The following is a 23,557-nucleotide window of genomic DNA, read 5'->3' as shown; positions in this document are numbered from 1 at the left end:
ACACATGAAGAAAACGGTAAATTCGAAGAAAAATAGAGACCAGGAAGGTGTATCAGTGTATTATGCACAGAGAGATAGTGTGTAGTCGATCATGTGACGTCATTATTCTCGACTGTTTTCGATCGCGTGAATGTCTGCCTGGGGGGCTGAGAAGGGTCTCTATTAATGTCATTTCTTGCATTTCCACAACATCTGTAAGACTTTTTAGTGACATATTTGTGTATAAAAACACAAGACCTTTCCATTCATATATAATTTGTCTATAATCATCACTTTCGTGAATTTTCTTTGTGTGTATCCTTTAATAATAAACAGAGCATTTATTATGCGCCATCTATCTAGTGAACTATTCCGAGGAGCAGAGGGATTGGGAATTACAGATGAAATAATTTGCATATGTATGGGTCCATGAATAAATGAAATTAGCTAACAATATTTAACAAAAATAAGAAGAAAACATATAAGATTTTAGGTATTTTTTAAATGCTTCAAGTGATTCTGCTGTTCGGATCCTCAGTGGAAGAGCATTCCAGAGAGATGGAGCTGATGAGGCGAATGCCTTTTCTCCCAGAGTTAAATTCGTTCTTTGTACATTTAGCTGTTTATTAGTAGAGGATCGGAGATTTCTTACGGGAATGTATTCAGAGATTAGATTTTGAAGGCATAAAGGAGACTGACCATGCAATGTTTTCCATGTGTGGAGTAGAATTTTGAATTCTATTCTTTTAGATACCGGTAACCAGTGAAGATTTTTGAGAATTGGAGTGATATGGGTGAAACGAGATGTTCCACTGAGGACCCGAGCAGCAGAATTTTGAGCACGTTGCAGCTTGGCAAGTTGATACGATGTGATCTTAAACAATAAAGCATTTCCATAATCAATACGAGATATTACATATGAGTGAATCACAGATGCTGCAATTTATTCATCTATTAATTTTTAATCTAGTGGCGTTTATTTGGTAATAACTTAAATTTTTGAAAAGAACGAAATAAAATGCCACTAGCAAATAAAATAGCATCTCTTTGCAAAGTGGTAGATACATAGCCAATGCACATTTGAAACACTATATATTTTCTGTTCTTCGCTTTTTGGGGGCACTAACATGATATATCATTTTATTATAACTTGCTACTTGTTTCTTTTTTTTACAAATGGTTTAATGATGTATTATTAACCCATGGACATATCATTGAGTAGGTCACTGTATACTATCTTCCAATACATACTTATTGATTATATTGATGGTAAATAATATGTTTACATTTAGTAAAAACTACCTATAAACTGCCCAGATTCCTTCTCTTTCCGAGTGTCAAATATTCTGAACAGAACATAAAAAGGAAATTTTCAAAAACAGAAAAAAATATTTAATGAAACCTAGCCGAATCATTTTCTTAAAACCCTATTACCTGGGCCTTTTCCCTCAAATATTCTATATCCTAATAAACTAGCATCGGCCCTAAACCCGACCTACCAACATCCCCTCGTGCCTCTCCTATAATCCTTAGATGAAAGGTAAACTTTACCATTAAATCTTTATGAATGATTATTTTTACCAATTATTTGCACCAATTGAACTGATACACGAACTTTAAATGAATAGATTGTGTACTATTGTGATCCATTACAGATACTACATTATATCTATTTACAAGACCAGACATGGCTGTAGAAATTCTCGAAGAAACCCAAAAAAAGTGAGGGAACGAAACGATCAAGCTTGCCATTGCGGCGTTTTGTATACATACAAAATGTTAAATATAAGAACTTCGTGCACACTTTTCAGTATATAAGTGTAGGTTTTCAAAATACAATTCTTGGGAGAAGCAACTGGCCCGTGCCTCAGCCTAACTGTTTACGGTCATGACTAGGCAAAATGTTTCACAACCTGTGATCACAATCAAATATAGGACTATAAACAATCATATATATATATATACAATTTTACTCGCGGAGAGAGTGAGGAAAAGTCTACGGCTAAATATTATACTCAATGACAAGTCGGCCACTGTCTCAATAGACATCCTTGTTATCAACCATATGTGTGTGTATATATTTCATAACTTTGGAAGAAACTGTTAAATATTCAGCTATATTTAAATGGAACATTGCATAATGTAATTACGGCTTACTGTAAGAATAAGACAAGGTAAGATTAACCATACAACCTAGTTGATATTTACAGCGTGGTAAAATTTTTCAAGACCTTGGAAGACACTTTATAAAACCTTAGGAATTCATAAAACATTCAATGTACATAGAAATCGCTAATTGCCCTATATGTAATTAGGAGGAGATCCAAAAGTTCCATTAAACATTCATGACATTATGGATTTTTCATTATCTTGATCGTTTCTAGTGTTTATAACACTTTTGTTCCTTCAAAACTTGACAGTTTCCAAACATGCAAATGAACCCTATTTTTTGTTTAATGACTGCACCTCTTTCGCTTACCTTCCAAACGACTTTGCGAAATTTAGTAAATATTACATTGGTTTTGAATGAACTGCAGCGTAGAACTTTTTTTTTTACATTTGTTATAGAAATTTAAAGGTTTGTGAAATATTTTCTTGTCGTCTTTTACACACGTTGTCAGTATCAAAGGTGCTGCTATAGGCTTACAAGACCTTGAAAGCAAAAACAAATAATAATAATAATGATAAAATAAAAAAAAAATAAGGCTAGCACTGTCAAACGCTGATCTCGCAGCGTACATGATCATGATGTTCAAAATGCAACACTGCCATAAAACGTTGGGATTTTTCTATTATTACTCTCTTTCTCATTTTAATGACTAGATTATAACATTAATCTCTCAAAACTCACTTATTTCGGCAGATGTGTAGAGATTAATGTATTGGATGAGCCTGCGCCTTTGAATATTTTAAACAGATAATATGGCGCAATATAAATGCTGTGGATCATCATCAACAAGTTTGTGTCCTACAGAATTGAACTGATTTATGTACACCGTCTTTATAAAGACACTTGAATATGATTTTAAAAAAGGCTTTCTGACAATGATAACAATAAAAATGATAATATTCATAAGTCTCATTTATCTACTACAATCTTCCATCGGACACTATATTTTATCAACATTTCTCTAAATGTTAAAAGTTATTACTTTCTTTCTCCATTTAAAACTCCATCCATGTTCCTGACAACAAGGTAGAAGTCCCTATATCTTTATTAATACAGGTAATATACAAGAGTCGGGTGCTCTAATTGAGCCACTTTTCTTTGGTACCTTTGAGACTGCCTGCATCTAAACAACATGGATAGATGTGACATTTATTTTTTGATTTCCAGATGAATAGTTATTTTTCAACTCAATTCTTTTATTTCATTTCAACCCAAAATATAATACAAAGTAATATAAAGCAATACAAATCAAGTACGATTTTATAGGGCATTCTTATTTCGTAAAACAGATAAGAAAAACAGTATAATATAGAGCATGAATGAAACTGAGGGGAGTCCACTAAAAAGCAAAGCTTGTAAAGTGTGGATCCCCTCGGCAATGAAGAAATTATAGTCGACTTATTCATTATATGCGTACATACATGTATTACGAGAAAGAAAAAGAGAACAAAAAAATCATATTGATGCAAACATAATTACTGAAATGATGCAAAGCTTTTCACACAATGTTATATGTTCATGTCCGAAAAAGAAGTCGTGGAAGAAAAAAATCCTTGTACACAATTCTTCAAGTGTGTATTTCCGAATATACGAAATGCGCTAAGATGTTCAGTTTGTCTAATGGCGACCGACATCATTTCAATTTTCTTGAAAAATAACTTCCGATTCACGTCTTAATCCCGCGGCCTCTAAAGCAAGGCGAAATTTTTTAACCTGCTCACTTGGTCGAACACGCCTTCTCCATTCCTGAAGCATTTCTTTAAGACCTGATCCTGAGACATTGCTGGCCGAGGAGTCTGCTCTGGAAAGGTACTTGCTGACCGTCGAGTGAGAGAAACCTAGTTGGTAGCCAAGCTCCCGGGCATCTTTTATTTCACAGACTAAACCAGAAAGCATTCGTAGCATGTGGTTTGAAACGAACCGTATTCTGCCTCTTCTGCAAAATCAACAGGAGCGAAATTGAATTGCAATAGATCATACTCTCCAAAGACTTAAGCCAAACTATTAGATAAAGAGATTTGTCATGTGCGTTATATCATATTCATGGAAAGATTCTTAAAAGTTGAAAACATACTATAGCTTACATAAAACAGAACTACTTAGAGTTATTCATCCATTTTAATTTTCAAATTTGAAAGTAAATGACACAGTCATGAAGGTAACAGGACGTATCCAAATGCAGGTCATCTCTTTACGCGATTGTTTACAATAATTTTGTTTTATTGCAGAATAAGTTCAGAATCCATTATCATTAGAATCATTTATTAAGTCTTCAAAAAGTATTTAATGAGTTATTACTAAAAATTCAACTTAATAGTGAATAATATGTCATGATACCTTGATGAAAATTCAATATGGCCCTTGGAATCAAGCGGGGATGCTAAAATACCCCAATGATATCTCACCCTGACAATCAGGTTGATACGCTAACATGTAGAAATGTGATAAAATCACCTTCATTATTAAGCCTTTTCCCATATTTTAGCTTGTCATATTTCGTACCAAAGTCACCTTGATTCGGAATGATTTTTTTTCTTATTATATTTTTTTCGAAACGAGCACCCATCTTCAAACATCGTTACCATTATCTCTGTTATTTAACCTAAATTACTGTTGAAAAGATTTGCTAAAGCTCTCACCTGTGAGGCTGTTCGTACTTAGGTTCCACTGTTTAGAAGAATAAAAAAGCAATACTCCATTATCTTTCCTTAAGACATCTTACAATTAGTTTACTGCTTCTATCAACATTGCAATAATAATGTCATGGATATGCTCCCTATTTTCACTACACTGTAAAAAAAATATATCACCACGAGGGTAATTATATATCCAACCAATTTGGGGCAGTATTTTACCCAATGTGGAAAGTGCATTGTCCAGTAAGGTTAAAAAGTAAGCAGCAATTTAGAATGGGCAACAGTTTCATCACACTGGATAAATAAAAATGGCCCAAAGAAATGCCGATTGTTGGTTGGACACATAATTACCATCATATAGCATTTCCCCCAATATTTTATACAGTGTAGATGTCAATCATTTAATAAATCGCTTTTTGGAATGCAGGTCAGTCCCCGTAGTTTGTTTGCTTCCAATACATTTACATCCTTGCAGAATCTTGTTTAAATCTGCTTTAATATTCGGATCTGGGAGTTACTGGTCACTACAAGTGGATAAGAAGTTTTTTTTTCAATTGTGTTCGCTACCTACTGTGAGAGTGTGGGTTCGTGCGTTGGTGGAAAATGGTTGAGTCATCATTTTCATGAATTGCGACCTTTAAGCGGGAAGAAGCCTTATAGTACTTTGCAAGATGAAAAAAGTTAAACGTTTGAAGGATACATATATTATTTAAAAAAAACCTCCCGTCTTTATAAAAACTTGTGGATCCTTTCTCCGAAATAAGAGTTTTGTTTACCTTCACTAGAAAAGTATATTTCTTGTTCTGCCAGTGTGGATGAACCCTGCTCAATGCAGATGCTTACACTTTTCTGGCCGCTAGAGGGCGGTAGATCTAAGTGTGCTGTAATACTCTTTCCTGAGAGTACGGAACCAACATGAACCTTGAGAATAAAAACGTAAAAGATGGACATTTAAAAGCAAAAGATGTAAGAATGATCTAGAGACACACGAAGAAAAATAAATAAATGAATGAACGAACGAACGAAACAGCAAAAGAAATCCAGAACACATACACAAAAAAAAATGGCGTGGCATGATGTGGATACGACAAATCCTCACCCTCAATAATAATTTAGATGCAGATGGGTGATATTGTCACCTATAATAATATTAATAATAATATAATATAGGTATATTTACCCAGGGAAGCCTCTATTTATATTTATATAATCCTATAAAACATGAATGTATACAAGGTCTTGTTGGTAGCTCGGCAATATAATTATATAATATTGAATGGCCCTGAGGGGAATATCAAATATATTGCCAGCAAGGGAATCATATTGGCCCGAGTCTTTAGACGAGGGCAATATGTGTCTTTTAAGGGCAATATATTTGATGTTCCCCGAAAGAAGAGCCAGTCAATATTTTTATTATCATCCAAATCAGATATCTAGAGCAAAAATCATGATAATGGGGATATTTCTTTTGAAAATAGAGTTCTATTGTGTCATGTTAAAATCGGTCTAGGCTCTGCACTTTACCATTATGACGTACTTGCAAGCGCTCGAATCCAGCGTTGTCTTTATCATGACGTATATTGTTGGTGCGCGGATTCTTATGAAGCGTTTCTCTTTATACGCATCCACAGATGCCCGGATGTGAGACCGGGAAAATACAAAGGTATATTTTGCGTCGTCTCTGCATGCAAAGTAAATATGCGCATTGAGACCGAGGAAAATACAAACAATGTACCTACCCTTCCCGATATTCAGAAAATATAAGGCAATACGGTTTTTTAAATGACCAGCTCAGATGTCTGATACGGGTGACAATTTAAGATATCGTCATTTGAACGCTCATCGGGATAGGTATATCTCAAAACTAATATTTGTCATTTATCACTCATCCATTCACGAAGACATGATGTACACTTCAAATATTTGTGTAATACAGGTCTATAGTTGATAATGAACAGAGCCCTTTTAAAAATTAATGTCTTTCATATTGTATTCAAATAAAATCTTGAATTGTGACGTGAACCGAATGAGGTAATTGTTACAGAAGAGACATGACATACGAACAACACTGTTTAAATATGCTTACGGTTTCCTGTGTCTTAAAGGAGTCAGAAACACACAAAAGCTTTACATGGATACCGTCTTCTGTTGAATCCAGAGTGAATTTGATTACATTCGTTACTTGGAAGTAGATTTCTTGCGACCGGCTTTCATTTCTTTGCCAAAACTCCTAAAGGAATAAGAATTATTAAATGAGCATGAAGCTCGTGGAGTAAGTTACATGTTTTTAAAAAAGAGACAAACATTAATGAAACTTTAAGAAAACGCTAGGAACGCTAGAAAATTGAGGCAATTGAATGATAAGACCGCCAGTCAGTACACCCTCTTATTGTCAAGGCGAACGAGATGTGCTACCAATGTCACACAATATTGTACAGCCTCCGATTACTTCCGCGTATATTTTGCTTAACCTGCAACCTTTTAAACTTAGCACCTTTATATTTTACAAAGAGTAACGATTGATCCTGTCGGTTACACTTCGTAATTCCGAAGGTTCGTAAGTCCGAACACGTAAATTGCCTATACATCGATGTTCGGTAATCCGAAAACGTACAAGGGTTCGTTAATCCGAACATTTGTGGCGCTATTCCGAAGGTACGATATTCCGAAGTTTCGTTCATCTGAAAACGAAATAAGGTTCGTTGTTCCGAAGGTTCGTTAGTCCGAAAACGAAATAAGGTTCAGAATTACGAATGTATGCGGATCAAATCAACCAAAATTATAGAAACCAACAACAACAGCATAAAAAATGAATGTTTATTCACAGTGTTTTCGAGATATGTGATGTATATCCATATGTTCATTGTTGTCTTCACCCATTCAGTATGCTTCTCTCCGTTTACAAATGACCCTGCACATTTCCTTTAAAAAAATGATGATTTCTCATTATATTGATCGGATCAATCATATCTCTTTGTGAAATGGGGCCCTGGGCCCTGTCTTACAAAGAGTTACGATTGATCCAATCAATCGTAACTCTATGGAAATCCATCAGTGTCATTTTATTTTTTTTTCTACGGGAAATTTGCACACTGTACTTTGTAAACACGGAGAAGCACAGTAATTTTCAAGTAAATAAACGAATGCATCAATATAAATCATAGCTAAAAATATTTTGACCAAAAATGCATAATATATGTTGAAGTTGATGGCCGTCCATAGTTGCGATTGATCGGAACAATCGTAACTCTTTGTTAGACGGGGCCTTGTGTTTCTTCAAAGGATGACATGTAAAGGATTCACCCCCCCCCCCACCAACAACAAAAAAATCAAAGACAAAGGATGTATTTTCAATATCACACTTTGCTAAAACTGCAAATCTTTGTCGCATTGCCTACGGGCGAATATATAGCCTTCGTATTTTTACATTAGAATATTTCGAACGATTCAATTTTCGACATGCTCTAAAGTGCCATATCAGTTGTATAATAGTTGTCAGACGTTCATTGGTCTTAATTTGTGGGGTTTCATACAAACTAAATTTCTTTCAAGAGGCTTTCATTTTCCTTTAAATACAACAGATTTTAATTTGTGATTCAGGAAAAGGGATTAGATATAATGACATAAAAATGGCATTCTTATTGGTAAAGAATCAGATATGATAAATATTCGCGGTTTTCATCATTTTATACATGTAATTATTTCCGTCAATCAAGTTTCCCTATTCGTTAATCTCAACTTCTAGAGGTATTAGGAAAGTTGTTCATGACTATCCTATCTATTTACAAACCAGTTCTTACGAATGTAAACATACATGTAGGGCAATGGTTTAATCAAGGAATCGACTCTAAACATGTCTAGGCACGATTTATCTTACTTCAGTGTTCAGATACATGTAGTTTTGATTTACTTTACGTTTATTGGTTTTATTTTATAGTAATTAACATAATACATTAGATGCAATAGCATAATACACGTCACGAAATGCTAAAAAACTGCTATTACAGACCAAAATCATTTCCACTCTCAGAACTACACCTTTAAAAACGAAAAGCTACGAAGAGCTAATTTAGCGCTTAAAGAGCGTGTCCTTCGGAGGGCTGACTTTTCTCGTTCGAAATGAACTAGACAATCAGCACTACGAAGTGCAGTCACTATAAACGTTCTTTAAGAATGTATTTTTTCAGGCATTGGTGTCTAAAATCAATGGCAGAAATTATGCACGACTTTGACTTACGGCAGAGTCTTTGTTGTAAGGATGTGCTATGCAAATTCGTAGAGTCGGTTGTAGTGATTTGCTCTTGAAAAGAGGTTGTGACACCTCACAGACGAACTGAATTCCTTGGATATCATTCAAAGACAAAGCAAAGTACTCAAGATGACGTGTCGAAAACGTAATCCTGTCTTCTAAAATCTCAAAGCCTTTCGATGATTCAATAGCCCTGCAACCGAATTTCCCTATGTGAATGACAAAGACATCAGGAAAATAACATGGTGTCACAAGGATTTCGATTCCATAATTATGTGAATAATTAGATATCAGCCAATCGAAAACCATTCATTTTTCGGTATGAATGTGATTCATATCAAGTAACTATTTCTTAAAGTAATATGAGTGGTTTCTGCAAGGAGCCGGCGAAACTTTTTGCTGAAAGACCTAATTCCACTAACCGAATAGAAGCAACACCCTCATTTAATATCCTAATTAATTGAAATACACATGCGCACACATACGGACACACACGCACAGTCATACGCACGTATACACATAACGCATCACATTACACCACTGACCCACACACACATGCATTTGGCAAATACAACTATACAAAGAATCCCCCAATTTAAAACAAACAAAATCATTCATACATACATAAAAAAAATGTCATCGCGACAAAAACTCACAATCAAGCTCGCGAAACTACATCTACCCACTCTCAGACCCCCCCCCCCCACTTTTCACATACACATACAGTTTTATACACCAAACTTACACTCTCACACCACATAGAGTCACGTTCAAACATTTATACCTATACCTTTTATCTCTTGGTAAAACACAAATTATCAAATCGTTAAAACATGGACGAAATGAATAACCAATCATAATACTAAACTTCACATTTTAAGTGTTACTCGTTGTTCTTTGTATAGAATGTGGTGTAAAGCATTTAGACAATACCATTTATTTTGAAAATGATATACATATATATATATATCTGTACATATAGGCAAAACTTATAAACATTTTGCCGAATTCTCAAATTTAAAGGAATCTGATTTATTCAACATTACCTTGCTCAAGTTTGGTATACAACTTCAAACACAAGTCTTCCTTCTTCTGCTGATATCGCTCTGAAATGATGATGCAGTGTGGAAGCGTCACAGCCGCGGGTTTACGAAGCTCTTGCAAGAAGGAACATCTGATGATGTGTGTCACGAGAACCTCTCCATTATCCAGGGGAATGTCAAATGAATTACTTCTAGGGACACAAAGAGTAGCAACTGATCTCATTCCTTTCGAGATCGCACCCGAAGGAATGGATATTTTGATTCCAAGGTCATCAAGCTTCAACTCTCCACCATTTTGGTCAATGGTGGCATGTGTAAAAGGATTCGGGAAACCTGGATGCTGTGATATTGCTGTAAAATGAAGGCACAAGAGAAAACGCTAAGCAAAGCAATGTTATCGATTCCTTTTTCTTACAATATCATAACTGCAATTCGTGTTAAAACTCATTGATAATGTTATGTTATTAATCAATATGCTGCTACCGTTATTGACTAGAAGTAGTACCTTTTATTTCCCTCATTGGTGGAATAATGAAACGTAAAATCTTCGACGTTGTTATGCAATAGCATATTACTATCAAATTTTGAGCAAGATTTTGTAAATTGAATAAACCTCGTCTTGCAAAATATGGAAAGCCAGCAACGCCCATTCATAAAATAAATGTTGGTTCCAGTTTTGTAGACATTATATTCTGATGTGCAGGTATACATTTCATCTTTGTCTTGAGAGTTCAATCTCCTTTCGCTTTCTTCATAAAGAACATTATTCAAATATCTGGGAAGGTATACGTGAGAACGATTGATTTCCATATTTTTCATGTTAATTGAATCAATCACAACTCATTGTAATACAGAGCCAATGAAAGAGTAGCGGAATAAAGAATGACAATGAGCATTGACACAACAAATTTCTTATGAATATTTACACTTACCATTAGCTATCTGCTCTGCAGTATCATTTAAATGAAAAGCTGTAGCAATTTTAAGCAACCTCAGTCTTGTTCCTCCTTGTTTGACCCATTTTTTAAGAATCTGTAGAACAAGCTGGCGTATCATGGCAGGTTCCAAGGTCAGAGATGACGCCATTACCTGCAAAATTTCTGAAGCTGATAGATCTAGCCACTGTGAGAGGTGTAGGAAGTCTGGAGTCGTGTGGATCTTTTTGGAGATTTCAGAAACATCTTTAAAAAGAAGAAAATAGTTGAATTGTTAGTAATTGAAAATTGATATGTCTTAAATTATTCCAGGAAAATTCGGTTAATATAAATATTTTTTCATCCCCATACCAATAGATTTTTTTTATTATACAACATAACATAATAAAAAAAAAATTTGTGACCCAAAATGTATTGAAATCATAGTTGTTATCAAAACCTGTTTGAGTTTCTTCGATGTTATATCCTTGAAGAAGCCTAGCCAACTTCTCTTCCTTCTCATGTTTTCCTAAACGTCTACACCACCGGTTAATGAGTTGCCACGCTAGTCTCTCCATTAGTGCAGGGTTGGATGGAGTTATAAGATCTATTATTTCGTTATCGTCCACACGGAGAGCTCTACTAAGGTCCAAAGCCGTAGTGAGATTCCGAACCACACGAACGACTTCACATAGTTCGCCATTACTTGGTGAACCTCCAAGCATGTCGATGTCTCCAACAGACACATCTCGGTCTATGATTTAGAATTACATTTTGATAGAATGTTATTAGAAATGGTGATAAGAATAGCAATTACCTGGCTGACCTGTACTACATTCATATAAGTGAATTAAATATTTACCATTAGAATAATATTTCTGATCACTTTCTATCATAGAAAAGACTAATCGGTATTTCAACACATGTTAATTTGTGACTTGGCTCCTTCTTACCTAGTCATTAAGACTCTCCCGTCTTCAGTATCTCTCTTCTATCCACACCTTCTCCGTTTGTTAATCTTATTTCATACCTGACTCTGTGTATTCGACGATCTTCCATTCTTCTTTCTCTTCATCCTCGTGTTGCTCTGATCCTTGTTGAGGTGATGGTTTGGAATTCACTTCCGGGTCAAGAGGGGTCCCGCCAGCAGCTTCCTCTTCCCCGTGTTCAGCTGTAACTTCATGGTCTTCGCCTTCATCTAGTTCTCTTGATCCTTCTTGAGGAGATGGGTTGGAATTCACCTCCAGGACAAGAGGGTTCCCGCAATCAGCTTCCTCTTCCCCGTTTACAGCTGTAACTTCATGGTCTTCGCCTTCATCTAGTTTTGATCCTTCTTGAGGAAATGGGTTGGAATTCACTTCCGGGTCAAGAGGGGTTCCGCCATCAGTTTCCTCTTCTCCGTTCCCAGCTGTATCTTCATGGTCTTCGCCTTCATCTAGTTCTGATCCTTCTTGAGAAGATGGGTTGGGATTCATATCCGGTTCAAAAGGGGTCTGACCATGCTCACCATCAGTTTCCTCTTTTTCATCTACAATGCATTATGGTCAAAGTGTAATAACAGACCGTTTTAATGGTTTTAGGGACGGGACGTTTGCAAAAGTAATTCGTCTATCATCTACATGTACATTCAGGTATAGTAAAAAGTGAAAAAAATTCCAAATCGCAAGGTAGAATTGGAATATCTTACCTTTTTATTTTCACAAAACCGAAACTACACGTATTTTTGTCTCCTCATTACTATTGAGAGGACGGAATGAACTATCGTGAGTACAATAATTATAATATTAGTCAGTTATTGTATACCCCCTTATTACACATATTATACAAATAGCGAATAGGCATGAGTGCGATGGTGCGAGATTTCGCATGAGGTGAAAGAAAGATGCTCTATTCAACGAGGCGTTAGCCGAGTTGAATAGAGCGTTTCTTTCTTTCACCGAATGCGAAATCTCGCACCATTGCACGAATAAGAATATTCGCTATTAGTGTTGTACAACGCCTCGGAATCTAGCGAAAATATGAAAAAAAAACAAGAGTTTTTCCCTCCAGTAATCTATGAAAAGGGAGCAAAAATATTGAAAGCAAAAAGCAAAATCCCACAAGGCGGGCCCACAAGCGCACATGATCTTGGACAGCATTGCGCATTTAGCCAGCGGGCTGTACGCGCATTGTCACCTTACTAGTATTCAATGAAATCGCATTGTGACGTCACCTCCTAAAGCCGTGCAATGGTACATTTTGGATGGTACGTCTTGTGTGTGCAACGGTACGAATGTGTGACATTCAGCCTCCCATTTGATCGCGTACAACAAGCTAAGTAGGCGTTGTACAATAATGAATACCGTTTTTATGCGCTTCCAAAGGACTTGGGTAGTATTACCTCGGCTGTAGCTCAAGCAGCTAGCCACTAGCGCTCGGCATTTCGAGGAATAAATTCCTACCAGGTACCCATTCATCTCACCTGGGTTGAGTGCAGCACAACGTAGATAAATTTCTCGCTGAAGGAAACTACGCCATGGATGGGATTTTAACCCACGACCCTCTGTTTCAAAGTCCGGAGACTAATCCACTAGGCCACGACGCTCCAATGGGAATCGATTGGAAAAGTATTTTTGTTACTTTGATTCACATTTCCGTCTTCAATGTTTCTATACCCAAATGACTCTACAGCTCGTTGACTAAATAGACAAAGTTTATTTACTAATAATCTAAGAATTCGGTGGAAAAATACACTACGTGAATTGGAGTTTTAGCAGGTCTTTGTTTTATCTGGATTAGTATTCAAAAGGAATTTGTACGTACAGAGCTCCAGTTATACGTATTTAAACAAATAGTGTTTTTTTAGTGGGATCATTGGAGTAAAAAAATATCGAACCAATTCGAATAATTAGGCCCTAAAACACAACAAGGCAAAGGTGATTTTGTGTTTCACCCACAATGAAAATAACCAGAAATATCGTGATTTGTAAGGGCACGCAAGAGAATTATATCGAATCTTCATTGTGAAATGACTGGGATGGAATAACACTTGTCATAAGAGCCTTGCACATATACATTAATGTTGACCTGAAAATGACCTTTGACCTTACCATGCGACCTCCGACTGCAGCATAACATGCAGGTCCCGCAAGTCCATCTACCATCCAAGTTTGGTGGAAAAGTGACTTACGGTTGCGGAGTTAGGTGTCATGAGAAAGTCTTGCATGTAAACTTTAACGTTGACCTGAAAACGACCTTTGACCTTACCATGTAATCTCAGACTGCAGCATGACATGCAGGTCCCCCAAGTCCATCTACCATTCAAGTTTGGTTGAAAAGTGACTTACGGTTGTGGAGTTATGTGTCATTACAGGTTTGTGACGAACGGACGACGGACGCCAGACGACATTTGGATACCTAATTCTCGCCTTCACCTCTGGTGGGCGAGACAAAAAGGAAATGAAAATGTCTATAAGTGCATTTCCTAAAGAAAAAATACAGGATACCATTCATGCAAGTCGCTTTAGATGTTTCCGAGACGGATTTCCAGACCATCCGCAGCTTCTCCTTTCCTTTATCCTTTGATGTTTGAGATGCTTTCCAAATATAGAGCATTTGGATATTAGCATCCTTCCTGTTGTACAAAGATCGATGTTCGATATGTTCTAATTCTGTCCTGTCAAAACCCAGTTGATTGCCGATCTCATAAAACTTTTCTTTACTGATGCGACGGGCAACTTGTAACAGCATGCTATCAGGAATATCTCTGTAACGTTGGATTAAGATCAATATAGGTAAAATGAGATGACGAACCCATGCATTAAATTGTTTATTTTATTATTGCTATTGCACATATACAACTTATGACGGCGCTAGAATAAACTCTCGGGAAAAAGGTATAAATTAGGTTGGTTAGCACATGAATGTTAGTTAAAAGAATATTGCATGTGATGATGATCATGATGATGGGCTCTTGTAAAGCGCAAGTATCCGCCTCAGCTGGGCGCTCGAGGAGCTTGCTCCAAAATAGGGAATATCTCACAAATTTAATGTCTTCAAACAGTGCTTAGGATCATCATTCAGTCAAACAAATTGATATTTTCTGAACCAAAAAGTGGGTAAGTTCATGTGTTACTCCCCTAGTAGAATGCTGGAAAGCATTTCTGAGAAAGAATGTTATTGAGAGGAAAGAATAACAAAAAAGATGTGTGCATCATTGCTTCACGAAAAAGGGTAAAAGGCAAATTGAACATAAGCGTCAAAACCTCTTATTTCTTTTTAATACTTCATGAATGATAATGGGGCGAAACATCCTAGAAACGATTATGTATATTATTTAACGTTGTGGTGATTGTTTTGTCTTCAAAATGTATAAATCATAACTTTAGAGAAATAAAAGGAAAAGCAAGCTCACTCAGTCGGTGCAATGCCTTGATGAACGTAGCCGAGTCCAAAGTTAAAGAAAACGTTATCAAGAGAAGAAAATATATTACAATAAGTCATAATTGTGTGAAAGTAAATTTTTAAAATGAAGGTTGAATGCCAGAACATTATATACATAAATGCGCATTTCATTTCCTTCTTTAAAGATATTATATACAGAAGTCTCTTTAGAAATAGAAATTATTGAATGAATAATACCATAAATCAGCAAATGTGATAATAAAAGGAAAGGACAAATTCTCCCTTTTCGTCCCTTTAACAAGTTTAAGGAAACGAAATTCTACAATTGAAAATTACAGATGTTAATATTAAATCAAATATATATCAAATCTGCAAAACGCGAATAAAGAGCTCTCGATCCAAACCTAAGAAAGTTGAATTAGTAGCTGATGACTGGAGAGATTCCATGAGTGCAATTAAGGTATCCTTCGCTGCTATGATAGATTCTTGTCTTCCTCTCCATGCCACGAGCATGTCATAGGTAGCTTGTTGTCTATCCTTGAATCTCTTGTACTCTATGCGATTCAGTTCAGCAATGGTGAAACCAAGAGCTACTCCCATGTCATAGAACTGATTTACGTCCATTGATTGGGCTATTGTAAGGACATCAATGTCCGACCGCAAGTCACTTTTCTCGACTTCTTCTAACGTCCTGGAAGATAAATGTAACGTAGTTTAGCAAACTCTTCAACGCTTAACCATAAAAGGCCCGCTCTCCTACATTTCACACAATAAATCCGAAGCGCGACATTTTTCAACCGCGCCGATCGCTGAATCTCGCCCAAATTTGCGATGCCCGGGAACACTGTTTTGAAATTACGCAAATTTATGTAAGTGTGTGTCAGACCCCAAACTGCTCGAAAAGTTGAATTCATGTACAAATTGGAATGTAGATTATTTCACCTAAATTCATAAATATACTATGATTATTTCTACTTTTACTGATTTAGTTTCCCTGCCTGTGAGAGGGGTTCACATAACCTGCCTCTATCATGTCTATAAGGCTTAAGATTATAAAAATATGAATAATTTAATGCCATCGTATTTACCTAAAGAGCGAAGTCTGTTCTGATGAAGGTAAATTCTCTGGTCCAGCTAAAACATAAAAAAGGGTAAGAAAAGAAGTGAACATGCATAGATGGAAGACACATACGTTTTCATTTCGAAATATTTTTAGATACATTCTTACTTTACCTCTCTCTCTTTACTATAAGAAAATGACATTTTACTTTTACCGCTAAATGATCATAATAATCGGTTTACAAACTAAGTATGATCGGTCAAAAAGATATTTTAAAAATGGAGGGACTATCCAAGCATTATTTCGTGATGACTAGTGTTTAACTGTTTTTTTTTCTCCTCTCTGATTTGTTTTAAGTTGACGGATACAGATAATAATTGAAACAGTAATAATACTGAAAGGGTGAAAAGCTAACACTTCAAATAAGTTCAATTCAACATATTCAAACGTCTAGACCCTTATCTGCACGAGGAACTGAATTAATCATTGACACAGTGAAAGTGAAAGCATCAAGAACACATTACCTTTAGGCCTATATCTGATGACAAAAGCAATAGATCGTGATATCCCATGCTTTCCAGACTGTGCAATTGTTATTGTAATCACTGTAAAGTCAACATCATCTGCACGTGGAGGCACGTAAAGTACAACACACTGATTCATATTGGTTTGAAGATTCCTTGCTGAGAAGACCTATTGTAAAGGAAAAAAAACAGTAGCAACATACCTAACTAAAAGGTTTGAAGAAAATGAGCCCTATTAGCGGGTTGTGAAGATAATCAAGGTTTGCATTCAGGATTTTCTTCACATAGATAATTATGATGCATGAGTTCTTATCATACCTGGCTTTCAACTTCTTCGCCATCACGTTGGCACGTGACCGTGACGTCACCAGACCTGGTTTCAACGCTGAAAGGTACCGAGCGGTGACATTTATGGTACAATTGTTGCTCCGCCTCTTCTCGTAAAATCTGTTTAAAAGTGATGTTTTATAATGATTAAAGTTTGCCACTGCAATCAAAATTACAGATGCAGCCTGTACCCCTTAACACAAAAGATATCGATTGATTGATAAATGAAATGTCCTTTCACGGTCAATCGTTGCAAACACATTAAGCTCAGTAGGCTAACAATGAATCAATCAGACCTGTCCTTTCAAAGTAGCGATCGATCGCTAATCTTTGTGTCACGGGACTCGAGCAGAATTATCTGAAAGATCAATTTATTTTCTATTCAATTTCAGAAATTTTTAAGCCTGATTTGAACCAACTTGAAGTAAGCAATTATGCTTCATCGTAGCTTTATCAGCTTATGGCAACGATTATGAGAGATTATAAAAATCCCCAGTTAGAATTATTTCTTTGTACCAAGAATTATTAACAAGTCTTTATTACAAGAATTAAGTCCATACGCATACATAAGTATGTCTTTACGACATCTAGGTTCGATGTGATGAAAAGGTGAATTCAATTCGATGCCTTAGCAAAGGAGTGCACACATCAACAGCTCCTACCAGGTAACTCTCACAACTTAAAAAAAAATATTTTTTACTCTGTCGCAACTGGTAATTGCCAAATGGAGAAGTCCTAAGAAGTATTTACTAATGTCAGTATCATTGATTATTCTTACCACTTCGGTCCCAGGTAGGTCGTTATACATCTGGAGATTGACTGCGAATTCATCACCCCTATCTATCTTATCTGGGATGTAAGGAGTGCACATAAGTTTCTGTCGGATCACTTGTTGTTCAAGAGTAATCAGAACCCACCACTCAGCACAGTGACCAATGTACAGCTCAAGGTGCCTTTCGTAAACTCTGCAGTATGGTGGCTCGTCCGATGAGTTGGATGATCTCTGTCTTGAGGTTCTTGGTAGATCTTGGTTTGAAGGAGAAAGTTTACGTGGCTCAATTTTTTTTGTTGATGTTTTGATTTTAAAAGGGAAATGAGAAGATTCTATTCGACATCTGGTGAAGGTGATGGCTGTGGCGAGCTAATGTTACTGCTGATGATGAATATGCTGATGACGATTATGCTACTGCTATGATAATGATGAAGAATGATCATGGATAAAGATGGGGGGTGTGGTGGTGATGATGATGAGTATTTTTATTAGTAGTATTATTGATTACTATTATTGTTATTATTTCTATTATGGTTATGATGATGATGATGGTAATGATGATAATGATAATGATGATGAATTGAAACACCAATAATAATCATCATTATTGTTGTTATTATTGTTATTATGGTGATGATGATGAAAATGATGATGATGATAATGATGATGGTAATGATGATGATGATGATGATAATGATAATTATGATGAATTGTAATTGCCATGATGGCTGTGATTACGATGTTGAGGAAAGTGTTGAAAGTGATGAGGAAGCTAAGGGATGATTATCATGATGATCGTAATGATGGTGATGTTGATGTCCGTCAGAGTGCCCCTGAAATATTTGTTATAATTTTTCCTCCACCCTGAATTCTCTTGATCCATTTGAAGGGAGCTGCACTTGATCTTTGTTATGCAAATCAACTCCACCACTTAGTACTCTAGGTTGACTGCACAACTTGTATAGGTCATGTCGGTAGTGGGGTGTGGAGCTACGTTGGGCATATTGGATGTGCTGGAGAGGTCATCACAGAAAGCAGGGACCTTTTTGATTAATGCAGAGGAAACTATCAGGCCTTCATATTAAGTAATTTTATTCGAGATTTTGTTTTTTCCAGCATTTCTACCAACTGGTTTTGCGAGCTTAAGAGTATCAAGTGGTGGTTTTGTTTTCAATTCGACTTCCAAAAAATAAAGTGTCTTTGATATATCTATACCTGTATTAATTTGTACAATCAAACTTCTCATAGAGGTGATATGTTAAGGCGTTATGAAAGTATTCAACTATTATTGGTATTGATAATGCTACTAGACAAATATAATTATGGTAAAACAAGTCATGCAAAATTATATATTGAAATCACAAATGTTTGTACTCACAGAAAGAGATTTTGCTAAAAACATTCTGGCCTGATTGATCAGGAAGGACAAGGTCGATGTTAAGACGTGACATATTAATTCTAGTGAGAATTCATATATGTATTTGGTTTTACTTTAATGTGTAGCCTGTTGTTGTAATTTTCAGGTGGCTCCTAATTTATGGGAAAACAAATCAACGCCCGGAAGAACCCGGTCAGTGTCATTTATTCTGGAGAGGCGCTATCAATTCTTTGTGAACAACTGGTGTCTTTCACCGGACTGTTACCTGGCCCCAACCTTAGTAAGAGGAATAGTGACAATCACTCCATGCTTCAACAAATCACTGACTTATTATTATCCGGGACATCTACCAACATGAAATTATAGAATTATGATCAACCTAGTCAACGATGGACATTACGGTATACGAAGCAGTGAGTGGAGTTGACTGGTAAATAAACGGTTGATTACCATGAACTGTTTACTTCACCTGAACAATGAGCGTTGCTCTACTTCAGATTGAACTTGAATATTAAATAAAGCCTTTCCTTCTTGAAACAGATCTAATACCATACCGGTCCGGTATATTGTGAGATGATGTTATAAAGTGCAATAACTTTGTTTTATCCTCAACCAGAACATATTGCATAACTTATTTTGTCGGAATTTATTAACATTTCTCTCCCATTTTACACGTGGATGTAAATGATTTCACATGTGGTGGTAAAAATTGTAATTCTGCTAGCTGATTATTATCTTGATAAATAGGTACATATATTTAAATGCAATAGTTGCATCCCATTTATTTTGTGTGCAAACATTTTCCTGACAATGTTGATGACGACGACAATTGATAGAGGTGTTCGTGATGGTAAAAATGGCGTAAATGAGGAGTCTATTGAGATGACGTGAGATACATGTAAATGTGGATGAAGCTGAACTTTGAAGTAAAAAAAGGCAATAAGACATGCAGATCTACTCACCCTTGACCGAGTCCCATACACGAGAAACGATGTCTGGCTTCACTTGATTTGGATTGATGACCACTGAAGAGTGTGGTATCCTGATCTTAACAGGTTTGACGAACACCGTGTTTGGAGGATCACATCTGATCCCGTAACAAGCCACGGATTCATCTTCGTGGAGTTCGACACCAGGTAGCTCTCGTAAAAGTGTTAAGGTGATCTCACCCTTGTCATCATGGATAACAGCGCCAGGAGGGATACAGATTGACACGTCATGGTTTCCTAGATCAACTTCGTGGTTGTTAGCTATCTTGGCTTCAACGGAAAGACTACTAGTGCTTGGTGGTGCATCTATTGTTTTTTATTTTAAGATTTAATGTAGTGAAATTACATTACAATATCAAACTAGATGTTAAAGTGTAATACAAATTTACGTAACATTACCAAATAATTTTATCCATTTAATTTGAGCTACCCTAATCTGATAAATCCATAGGCACTGTATTTTTTTTATTCATTCCATTTTACAATTGAATTCACACCTTATAATCTAATGTAACTACATTCTTAAAATTTTACTTGACAACCTAACTGTATAATTACCAGTGACTCTGTTTATGATTTTCAGGCTGATGATGAGGTGCGACACGTCGAAACATGTTCTGTATATTAAAATGTTATGTTCTATTCTTTATTTTTGTCTTAAATTTACGTAAAAAGCAAATTATTCCTACAAAATACGGTAAATTACAGACTGCGATTAACATTACGAATTGCTTGACCAATTTTAGCCATGTTTAGTTACAAGTGTTTTATAATGAACATTGCCTTTTCCTTTTCACGTTCACGTTTTGAACGTTTTGGGTATCAAATACTTTTATTAAATTGAAATATCAAAATAGACTGTAATGTTAAGAAAAAATTGTCAACTGAATGTTTAATATCTGGAAATGGAAACATTTTTCATGGTGAGAAATAACAAATTTCAATACAAAATTTATGGGGGTCAATGAATTAATGATGAGCAATAATTACTGTCTAAAATGTCAAATCTTACCCTTTGAATATGCAATATCTTCTGTAGGTGACCTGAAATAAGATAGATATCCTTTATGCATACTTTAATATCTAACTAACTTCATCTATTATAATAAATTCATGCATTTCATTACATTATGCAATTTACAATTCACCAAAATGACTACGCGTCAACTTCTGTAAAAGAAAATATACAGTTCGCTGGGATTTGTTTACCTTATGGGGCCTGGTGGCCTGAAGTGCTATACAGTGCGTCCCAGAAAAAACAGAATCGAGATTTAGCGATCATTTATCATTACGTAATCATAAATAAAATAGACAAATGACCTACCAATTTAAAGCTCAAAATCTCTTCTTTCATCTGATATTAGTAAGATTATTTCTAATTCACGCATGTTTGAGCAAATAAAATTGGAAAAAAGGTTATCAAAAACTCATTTGGCGAGGGGTATCTGAGTTTAAAAAACCCCACATTTTTGAAAAAGTTCAATATCTCCTCTTTAATTTGACACCTAAATTACAGAAAATGGTCGAGAAATAACAAAGTTCTGGTCATTTGAAATAAGGCTTGAATTTTAATAATTTCACAAAATGAAGAGGTTCTCCAGGCTGGATTTCAAACTCACTCAACACTCCGTTTTGTTGACGATCAGCCATGCATTAAATTTTTGTTCACCATGCAAAAGCTTCTGTCGGAAACCGGTGAAAACACGTTTATCTCAAGAAATTATGGAAATACAAGCCTTATTTCAAATAAACAGAACTTTTCTATTTCTTGAACATTTTCTGTAATTGAGGAACCAAATTAAAGAGCAGATATGGAACTTTTCAGAAATGTGGTTTTCTTTTTGAAACCCAGATACCCCTCGCCAAATGAGTTTTTGGTATCCTTTCTTCAAATTGTTTTTGCCCACTCATGCGTGAATAAGAAATAAACTAAGTAGTATCACATGAAAGAATAGATTCTAAGCTTTAAATTGGTAGGTCATTTATCTATTCTATTTATGAGTAAGTTATGATAAATGATCGCTAAATCTCGGTTTCGTTTATTCTGGGACGCACTGTGCTAGAGCTTCTATGACCCTTAAATTGTTGCTGAACGAAGCAGCAAGCAAGAGGCCACCATGCCTCATCTGGCACAGTTGAGAACATCAATATAGTTGATACAATTTAAAGTATATAATTATACAATTTTTTGTTACTTAAGATTTATTTTTATTTTTTGAAATTTCTAACAATTGTAAGCGTTGTGATACTTTTTTGTGTATAGCGCATATAAATAACCGTTATTATTATTATTATTATCTATTATTATCATTATGTATAATCAGATAATATAGAAATTTAAATGCCGAAATGAAAGTACTGGATGTTTGGAATGTGAAAGAAGTTTGTAAGAATGTCTTCACGAAAAAAAAATCAATCAATCAATAAAAAGCACAAAATACATTTTCACTGAATCTAACAATACATTTCATAATTTATATTAGAACATTTAGCTTGCAGTTTAATAGAATAAAACTAAGTGACTATCAAAGAATACAACCTTAGCAAGATCATCTGATTGATCACGTAATCCTTAGCACAATGGATTGGTAGATTGCCTGCCTCGTCCTTTATATCTAATCTGGCTCCATTGTCAAGAAGATAGAACACCAGTCCCTTCTCAGGAGGTAACGCACCATTGTAGTATTCATTGGATATCTGTAAAAGGAAAACATGAATCTCAATTTCTTGTCTTGGCTGCGTTAAAACCAAAGTCAAAAGAATTTCCTTTCTCTGTTGATAAATTTCTTAGCCATTCGAAAGTTTGTTAGTGTGTACTTTCTTCCTCAGTTCTTGATCTAGAGATTTGCAAGAAACCTTGGAAAATATGTCCAGGTTTCATTTAGCATCAACTATGTCAGCAAAACACATAATGCAATTAATCAATCTTGAAACCATGAAATTGTTAAGAATAATTCCAATAGTATGCAAGGGAATATTAAAACACTTTCATCATTTGACTAGATATGCATAATAACAAACAGTTTGTTATAAGCTTTTGTTGAGGTATGCATATGCTTCTCTTACGTTAATTTCAACCAACTGTGTAGTGGTACAAAAGGGAATTCATTGTTGAAGACATCAATAATATTAA

General features: G+C 35.5%; 3 protein-coding genes across 3 annotated transcripts; all 3 read right to left on the bottom strand.

Moving 5' to 3' along the window:
• Nucleotides 1-3,720: 3,720 nt before the first annotated feature.
• On the bottom strand, nucleotides 3,721-12,579 carry LOC121417778. The gene is made up of 9 exons (XM_041611514.1): nucleotides 12,022-12,579; nucleotides 11,452-11,745; nucleotides 11,010-11,258; nucleotides 10,081-10,428; nucleotides 9,023-9,243; nucleotides 6,872-7,015; nucleotides 5,562-5,706; nucleotides 4,789-4,816; nucleotides 3,721-4,085 (listed from the first exon to the last, which is right to left on the bottom strand). The coding sequence occupies exons 1-9, from the start codon at nucleotides 12,464-12,466 to the stop codon at nucleotides 3,788-3,790; spliced, it is 2,172 nt and encodes a 723-aa protein (XP_041467448.1). The 5' UTR covers nucleotides 12,467-12,579; the 3' UTR covers nucleotides 3,721-3,787.
• A 1,701-nt stretch (nucleotides 12,580-14,280) lies between these two features.
• Nucleotides 14,281-15,480, bottom strand: LOC121416639. Its single transcript, XM_041610118.1, has 2 exons — nucleotides 15,385-15,480; nucleotides 14,281-14,736 (listed from the first exon to the last, which is right to left on the bottom strand). The coding sequence occupies exons 1-2, from the start codon at nucleotides 15,471-15,473 to the stop codon at nucleotides 14,388-14,390; spliced, it is 438 nt and encodes a 145-aa protein (XP_041466052.1). The 5' UTR covers nucleotides 15,474-15,480; the 3' UTR covers nucleotides 14,281-14,387.
• A 1,437-nt stretch (nucleotides 15,481-16,917) lies between these two features.
• On the bottom strand, nucleotides 16,918-21,174 carry LOC121417777. Its single transcript, XM_041611513.1, has 5 exons — nucleotides 21,150-21,174; nucleotides 20,398-20,730; nucleotides 18,064-18,311; nucleotides 17,277-17,405; nucleotides 16,918-17,127 (listed from the first exon to the last, which is right to left on the bottom strand). Exons 1-5 carry the CDS (start codon nucleotides 21,172-21,174, stop codon nucleotides 16,918-16,920), a joined length of 945 nt encoding a protein of 314 aa, XP_041467447.1.
• Between the last annotated feature and the right edge of the window lie 2,383 nt (nucleotides 21,175-23,557).

Source organism: Lytechinus variegatus, chromosome 6 (genome assembly GCF_018143015.1).
Source record: "Lytechinus variegatus isolate NC3 chromosome 6, Lvar_3.0, whole genome shotgun sequence".
Lineage (NCBI taxonomy): Eukaryota > Metazoa > Echinodermata > Echinoidea > Temnopleuroida > Toxopneustidae > Lytechinus > Lytechinus variegatus.
Note: the sequence above shows the minus strand (reverse complement) of the source record. Positions and strands in the feature narration are given on the sequence as shown.

Bases quoted from the DNA above. Each gene is read 5' to 3' on its own strand.
- LOC121417778 (XM_041611514.1), bottom strand. From the start codon at position 12,466: ATGAATCCCAACCCATCTTCTCAAGAAGGATCAGAACTAGATGAAGGC. The intron at 7,016-9,022 runs GTAAGTCAAAGT...TTATTCCTTTAG, and splicing joins CTTACAACAAAGACTCTGCC to GAGTTTTGGCAAAGAAATGA. The intron at 4,086-4,788 runs GTGAGAGCTTTA...TTGATTTTGCAG, and splicing joins AAGTACGAACAGCCTCACAG to AAGAGGCAGAATACGGTTCG.
- LOC121416639 (XM_041610118.1), bottom strand. From the start codon at position 15,473: ATGACTTATTGTAATATATTTTCTTCTCTTGATAACGTTTTCTTTAAC. The intron at 14,737-15,384 runs GTGAGCTTGCTT...CCAACGTTACAG, and splicing joins CAAGGCATTGCACCGACTGA to AGATATTCCTGATAGCATGC.
- LOC121417777 (XM_041611513.1), bottom strand. From the start codon at position 21,174: ATGGCTAAAATTGGTCAAGCAATTC. The intron at 18,312-20,397 runs GTGAGTAGATCT...CTTCAAACCAAG, and splicing joins TGTATGGGACTCGGTCAAGG to ATCTACCAAGAACCTCAAGA. The intron at 17,128-17,276 runs GTATGATAAGAA...CCTTTACAATAG, and splicing joins GCGAAGAAGTTGAAAGCCAG to GTCTTCTCAGCAAGGAATCT.